Raw genomic sequence first — 8,246 nt, 5'->3', positions numbered from 1 at the left:
AAGTTTCCCCTGGTAACAGTCCAAGCGTTATCGCGCGCGATCTCGGACCATGCTATGTCTTGATCTTGCGTTGGTTTTCCTTGAAGAGAAAAGGATGATGTAGCAATAGTAGCGTAAGTATTTCCCTCAGTTTTTCAGAACCAAGGTATCAATCCAGTAGGAGGCTCCTTAAAAGTCCCACACACCTGATGACCCACAAGTATAGGGGATCTATCATAGTCCTTTCGATAAGTAAGAGTGTCGAACCTAACGAGGAGCAGAAGGAAATGATAAGCGGTTTTCAGCAAGGTATTCTCTGCAAGTACTGAAATAAGTGTAACAGATAGTTTTGTGATAAGATAAAAGGTAACGAGCAACAAGTAACAAAAGTAAATAAAGTGCAGCAAGGTGGCCCAATCCTTTTTGTAGAAAAGGACAAGCCTGGACAAACTCTTATAATAGGAAAAGCGCTCCCGAGGACACATGGGAATATCCTCAAGCTAGTTTTCATCATGCTCATATGATTCGCGTTCGGTACTTTGATAGTTTGAGATGTGGGTGGACCAGTGTTTGGGTATTGCCCTTACTTGGACAAGCATCCCACTTATGATTAACCTCTATTGCAAGCATCCGCAACTACAACAAAAGTATTAAGGTAAACCTAACCATAGCATGAAACATGTGGATCGAAATCAGCCCCTTACGAAGCAACGCATAAACTAGGGTTTAAGCTTTTGTCACTCTAGCAACCCATCATCTACTTATTACTTCCCAATGCCTTCCTCTAGGCCCAAATATTGGTAAAGTGTTATGTAGTCGACGTTCACATAACACCACTAGAGGTTAGACAACATACATCTTATCAAAATATCGAACGAATACCAAATTCACATGACTACTAATAGCAAGACTTCTCCCTTGTCCTTAGGAACAAACGTAACTACTCACAAAGCATATTCATGTTCATAATCAGAGGGGTAATAATGTGCATAAAGGATCTGAACATATGATCTTCCACCAAATAAACCAACTAGCATCAACTACAAGGAGTAATCAACACTACTAGCAACCTACTAGCACCAAACCCGGACTTGGAGACAAGAATTGGATACAAGAGATGAACTAGGGTTTGGAGATGAGATGGTGCTGATGAAGATGTTGATGGAGATTGCCCTCTCCCGATGAGAGGAGCGTTGGTGATGACGATGGTGATGATTTCCCCCTCCCGGATGGAAGTGTCCCCGGCAGAACAGCTCTTCCGGAGCCCTAGATTGGTTCCGTCAAGGTTCTGCCTCGTGGCGGCGGAGTCTCGTCCCGAAAGGTTGCTTATTATTTCTTTCTCATCGAAAGACTTCATATAGGAGAAGATGGGCATCGGAGAGCCACCAGGGGGCCCACGAGGTAGGGGGCGCGCCCAGGGGGGAGGGGCGCGCCCCCCACCCTCGTGAGCAGGGTGTGTCCCCCTGGCCTTCATCTTTGGCGATGATTTTTCTTTATTTATTTTAAGATATTCCGTGGAGTTTCAGGACTTTTGGAGTTGCGCAGAATAGGTCTCCAATATTTGCTCCTTTTCCAGCCAGAATTCCAGCTGCCGGCATTCCCCCTCTTCATGGTAAACCTTGTAAAATAAGAGAGAATAGCCATAAGTATTGTGACATATCGTGAAATAACAGCCCATAATGCGATAAATATTGATATAAAAGCATGATGCAAAATGGACGTATCAACACCTACACAAACAAACAAAGAACTCGCAACCAACACAATAAAGGGGTTTTCAATCCCTTCACGGCCACTTGCGAAAGTGAGATCTAATAGAGATAGTATAGTAAGATAAATATATTTTTGGTATTTTATAATATAGATGCAAAAAGTAAAGATGCAAATAAAAGTAGATTGAAAGCTTATATGATAAAATATAGACCCGGGGGCCATAGGTTTCACTAGAGGCTTCTCTCAAGATAGCATAAGTATTACGGTGGGTGAACAAATTACTGTCAAGCAATTCATAGAAAAGCGAATAATTATGAGATTATCTAGGCATGATCATGTATATAGGCATCACGTCCGTGACAAGTAGACCGACTCCTGCCTGCATCTACTACTATTACTCCACACATCGATCGACTCCTACCTTCATCTAGAGTATTAAGTTCATAAAGAACAGAGTAACGCATTAAGAAAGATGACATGATGTAGAGGGATAAACTCAAGCAATATGATATAAACCCCATCTTTTTATCCTCGATGGCAACAATACAATACATGCCTTGCTGCCCCTACTGTCACTGGGAAAGGACACCGCAAGATTGAACCCAAAGGTAAGCACTTCTCCCATGGCAAGAAAGATCAATCTAGTAGGCCAAACCAAACTGATAAGTCGAAGAGACTTGCAAAGATAACTCAATCATATATAAAAGAATTGAAAGGAGATTCAAATATTTCTCATAGATAAACTTGATCATAAACCCACAATTCATCAGATCTCGACAAACACACCGCAAAAAGAGTTTACATCGAATAGTTCTCCACAAGAGAGGGGGAGAACATTGTATTGAGATCCAAAAAGAGAGAAGAAGCCATCTAGCTAATAACTATGGAACTGAAGGTCTGTGGTAAACTACTCACAACTCATCGGAGGGGCTATGGTGTTGATGTAGAAGCCCTCCATGGTCGATTCCCCCTCTGGCGGAGCGCAGGCGAAGGATCCAAGATGGGATATCACGGATACAGAAGGTTACGGTGGTGGAAATTGTGTTTCGTTGGCTCCCTGGATGTTTTCGGGGTACATAGGCTTATATAGGAGGAAGAAGTACGTCGGTGGCCGCCCGAGGGGCTGATACGTCTCCAACATATCTATAACTTTTGATTGTTCCATGCTACATTATCTACTGTTTTGGACTATATTGGGCTTTATTTTACACTTTTATATTACTTTTGGGACTAACCTATTAACCGGAGGCCCAGCCCAGAATTGCTGTTTTTTGCCTTTTTCAGTATTTCGAAGAAACAAAATACCAAATGGAGTCCAAACGGAATGAAATCTTCGGGATCGTGATTTTCCAACCGAACGTGATCCAGGAGACTTGGACCCTACTCCAAGAAGCCTCCGAGGAGGTCATGAGGGTGGAGGGCGCCCCCCTGGGCGCGCCCCCTACCTCGTGGGCCCCTCGGAGCTCCACCGACGTACTCCTTCCTCCTATATATACCTACGTATCCCCGAACGATCAGAACAGGAGGCAAAAACCTAATTCCACCGCCGCAACCTTCTGTATCCACGAGATCCCATCTTGGGGCCTGTTCCGGAGCTCCGCTGGAGGGGGCATCCACCACGGAGGGCTTCTACATCATCACCATAGCCCCTCCAATGAAGTGTGGGTAGTTTACTTCAGACCTTCGGGTCCATAGCTAGTAGCTAGATGGCTTCTTCTCTCTTTTTGGATCTCAATACAATGTTCTCCCCCTCTCTCGTGGAGATCAATTCGATGTAATCTTCTTTTTGCGGTGTGTTTGTTGAGACCGGTGAATTGTGGGTTTATGATCCAGTATTATCTATGAAAAATATTTGATTCTTCTCTGAATTCTTTTATGTATGATTGAGTTATCTTTGCAAGTCTCTTCGAATTATCTTTTTTGTTTGGCCAACTAGATTGGTAGTTCTTGCAATGGGAGAAGTGCTTAGCTTTGGGTTCAATCTTGCGGTGTCCTTACTCAGTGACAGAAAGAGTTGCAAAGCACGTATTGTATTGTTGCCATCGAGGATAACAAGATGTTTTTTTATCATATTGCATGAATTTATCCCTCTACAACATGTCATCTTGCTTACGCCATTACTCTGTTTTTACTTAATACTCTAGATGCATGCTGGATAGCGCTCGATGGGTGGAGTAATAGTAGTAGATGCAGAATCGTTTCGATCTACTTGTTTTGGACGTGATGCCTATATACATGATCATTGCCTAGATATACTCATAACTATGCTCAATTCTGGCAATTCCTCAACAGTAATTTGTTCACCCACCGTAGAATACTTATGCTCTTGAGAGAAGCCACTAGTGAAACCTATTGCCCCCGGGTCTATTCTCATCATATCAATCTATATCACTTTATTTACTTGCTTTGTTTTTTACTTTGCCTTTACTTTTTACTTTGCATCTATCTATCAAAAATACCAAAAATATTATCTCTATCAGATCTCACTCTCGTAAGTGACCGTGAAGGGATTGACAACCCCTAAGCGTTGGTTGCGAGTTGCTATCGTTTTTTGTAGGTACGAGGGACTTGTGCGTGGTCTCCTACTGGATTGATACCTTGGTTCTCAAAAACTGAGGGAAATACTTACGCTACTTTACTGCATCATCCTCTCCTCTTCGGGGAAATCCAACGCAGTGCTCAAGAGGTAGCAGGGGCCCACAAGACAGGGGGGTGCGCCCAGAGGGGGTGGGCGCGCCCTCCTATCTCGTGGCCGCCTCGGCTGCTTCTTGACTTGCACTCCAAGTCCTCTGGATCACGTTCGTTCCAAAAATCACGCTCCCGAAGGTTTCATTCTGTCTGGACTCCGTTTGATATTCCTTTTCTTCGAAATACTGAAATAGGCAAAAAAAAAGCAATACGGGCTGGGCCTCCGGTTAGTAGGTTAGTCCCAAAAATGATATAAATGTGTAAAATAAAGCCATAAACATCCAAAAGGGGTAATATAATAGCATGCAACAATCAAAAATTATAGATACGTTTTAGAAGTATCAAGCATCCCCAAGCTTAATTCCTGCTCGTTCTCGAGTAGGTAAATGATAAAAACAGAATTTTTGATGTGGAATGGTACCTAGCATAATTCTCAATGTAATTTTCTTTATTGTGGCATGAATGTTCAGATCCAAATGATTCAAGATAAAAGCTTATAAAACATAAAAATAATAATGCTTCGAAGCATACTAACAAAGAAAGCTTATCCCTAGAAAAATCATATAGTTAGGCCATGCTTCATTTTCATTACACAAAATACTCCCATCATGCACAACCCGATGACGAGCCGAGCAATTATTTCATACTTTTTAACACGCTTCAGCTTTTTTCAACTCTTTCGCAATACATGAGCGTAAGCCATGGACATAGCACTATAGTGGTATAAGGTGGTGGTTGTGAGGACAAAAAGAGGGAGAAGATAGTCTCACATCAACTAGGCATATTAATGGGCTATAGAGATGCCCATCAATAGATATCAATGTGAGTGAGTAGGGATTGCCATGCAACAGATGCACTAGAGCTATAAATATATGAAAGCTCAAAAAAACTAAGTGGGTGTGCATCCAACTCGCTTGCTCACGAAGACCTAGGGCATTTTGAGGAAACCCATCATTGGAATATACAAGCCAAGTTCTATAATGAAAAATTCTCACTTAGTATATGAAAGTGACAACATAGGAGACTCTCTATCATGGATCATGGTGCTACTTCAAAGCACAAGTGTGGAAAAAGAGATAGTAGCATTGTCCCTTCTCTCTTTTTCTCTCATTTTTTTCTTCTTTTTTTTCTTTTTCTTTTTTTTCTTTGGCCTTTTTTTTTCTTTTTGGCCTTTCCCTTTTTTTTGTAAAGTCCGAAGTCTCATCCCGACTTGTTGGGGAATCATAGTCTTCATCATCCTTTCCTCACCGAGACAATGCTCTAATAATGAAGATCACCACACTTTTATTGATTTACAACTCAAGAATTATAAATCAAAGCTAGAACAAGATATGACTCTATATGACTGCCTCCGGCGGTGTACCGGGATATGCAATGAATCAAGAGCGACATGTATGAAAATTATGAAGGTGGCCTTGCCACAAATACGATGTCAACTACATGATCATGCAAAGAGCAATATGACAATGATGGAACGTGTCATAATAAACGGAACGGTGCAAAGTTGCATGGCAATATATCTCGGAATGGCTATGGAAATGCCATAATAGGTAGGTATGGTGGCTGTTTTGAGGAAGGTAAATATTGGGTGCAAGATACCGGCGAAAGTTGCGCGATATAATAGAGGCTAGCAAAGTGCAAGATATCACTAAGGTTTACTCGGCCGCATAGTCCTCTATTTTATAGGAGTTCGGTTAGAAATGCCCTAAACAGACCTAGCCAAACTCACAAACAGTTAAACAGACCCCGAAAACTTTCCCCAACTCTCTTAAAAATTTCAGCCCCCTTCTCCCGGCCGAGCGGCCACGCCTTCCCGCCGTCGCCGCTCCTAGTCGTTGCAGCCACCACCATTGCACTGGTTCCAGCTGGGATGGATAGCCAAGAACCTTTCGCCACCGCCGCCGGCGTGTCGCCGTTAGGAACGATCCCCCACGCCGTCGCCCGCACCAAAAATAGATTGGGCACAAAAAACCTCATTTGGTCCACCTCACCGGCAACCATCATCGACATCTTGGTCGGTGGCAGGGCGACTTCATCTCTGGTGACAGTAGGCCGCCCCCTACTGCTCCTACCGCAGGGAAGCAGTTGGTATGAAACTTAGTACCCTAGAAAAACTTTCGCACCAGTGTTACCAATCATCTGTGGCATAAAGGGCTATTGTTTCAACCTAAGGAGGTGAAAGTGATCGCTCAAAGGAGTACTCGTCAATTATTGATTTCGAGAAACAAGGGGTGTTTTAGTTTTAGTTTTTTTGAGACACATGGGTGTTTTAGTTGGCCCAGGCATGCATACAAACAAAGGGGTATTTTGTGGGCTGCGGCCCAAAATCGTTTGTCCATCGACCCGACAAAACCAAGCAAGCAACCCTAGGAGTGAACCAACCAAGCAAAGCATAGCAAAGCAATCCCCTTTCTCTTTCTATGGCAGCGGCGGCGGCCGGCGGCGAGGCGATGAGGGCGGTCACCGACGCCATCGTCTCCTCCAAGCCGTGCTCGCTCCTCAAGGCCAAGGTCATCCTCGACGGATTCCACAAGAGCTCCGCATCCAACCTCCCCTCCTCCGACGCAGGCACATACCTCCGCACCGCCGCCGACGCAGTCGACGAGCTCTGCGAGTTCCGCCGCGACCTACTCAGGGCCCACCATCAGCACCAGCACAAGCACCAGCACCAGCACGAGGTCAAGGTGGATGTGGAGGAGGATCTTGTTCACAGTGAGAGGAAGCGGAGGAACAAGGAGGAGGAGAAAGATGTCCCTTTGATCCAAGAGAAAGAGGAGGAGGAGGATAAGAAACAACAAGGGGCGGCGGTGGTGTCCAAAGTAGGGATCAGTTTGGTTCCCAGGAAGAAGAAGAAGAAGGAGGAGAAGAAAGACATCGTCATCATCAAGCAGGAGGCAGAGGAGGAGGAGGAGCCGGAGCAGCACAAGAAGAAGCGGAAGCAAGACTTGGTCGAGGTGAAGAAAGAACAAGTTGATTTCGTCGATGCCGATTTGGGGAGCGACAAGAAGAAGAAGAAGAAGAAGAAGAAGAAGAAGAAGAAGAAGAAGAAGAAGAAAAACAAGAGGAGCAGAGATGGCGATGATGATGCAGAAGCAGAGGTGGTGGAGCATACCAAGAAGAAGCAGCGCAAGTAGTAATACTGTCTATTGGAGGTTAGGCTTTAGAAGTTGCAAATGTGTCATGAGGAGGATATTTTCAATGATTGATTGGAACGGTGAGGTTGATTTAGCTGTCTGTCGCTTGTTAGGCTTTATTATTGTACAATTGAGGCTGTTGTGGTCTTTTGACAGGCCACTCTGCTAGACTCTGTTTTGTCTTGTGACACCTCATCATTATGCAATGCCATTGTCGCAATGAAATTAGTGTCTTATTAACTTATCTGTCCATGCTTATGAGGATGTGGATGACCTTTTCCACTTATTGGAGCCTGTTAACAGGTGCCATAGATAAGATTTCTCACCTTCAGATTATCATTTGGAATTATACTACTCCCTCCGTCTAGGTGTACAAGTCATCTTACGAAAACCAAATAATCCCAAAACACTTAGGCGCGGTGCATTAACTTCTATCTCGTTTCTTGTTTCTTCACATATCAACCAATAAGAGACGAGGGGTGTGCATGCTTTTAATGACTTAAGACAACCAAACACGACATGCAGTGTTTAGTTCATTGCATGCAATGCTATTAATTAGCAAATAAACTTTAAAGTCTCTCGTTTTCCCCTCCTCCTTAGTCACGGTGCACAACCTAAGATGACTTACTCACCTAGACAGAGGGAGTACTAGTATTTTGCTTTAACTCAAGTTCTTAGTGCAGCATTATTGTCCTGCTACTTATCTCTTCACCTGCCCTCTAATCAAGCATG

At 43.7% G+C, this 8,246-nt stretch overlaps 1 protein-coding gene across 1 annotated transcript; it reads left to right on the top strand.

Moving 5' to 3' along the window:
- Positions 1–6,772: 6,772 nt before the first annotated feature.
- LOC119280385 (protein PXR1-like) lies at positions 6,773–7,579 on the top strand. Its single transcript, XM_037561249.1, has one exon. It carries the CDS (start codon positions 6,801–6,803, stop codon positions 7,512–7,514), a length of 714 nt encoding a protein of 237 aa, XP_037417146.1. The 5' UTR covers positions 6,773–6,800; the 3' UTR covers positions 7,515–7,579.
- Positions 7,580–8,246: the final 667 nt, after the last annotated feature.

Source organism: Triticum dicoccoides, chromosome 3B, assembly GCF_002162155.2.
Source record: "Triticum dicoccoides isolate Atlit2015 ecotype Zavitan chromosome 3B, WEW_v2.0, whole genome shotgun sequence".
NCBI lineage: Eukaryota > Viridiplantae > Streptophyta > Magnoliopsida > Poales > Poaceae > Triticum > Triticum dicoccoides.
The sequence above is the reverse complement of the archived record's forward strand: the minus strand, read 5'-3'. Positions and strand labels throughout refer to the sequence as shown.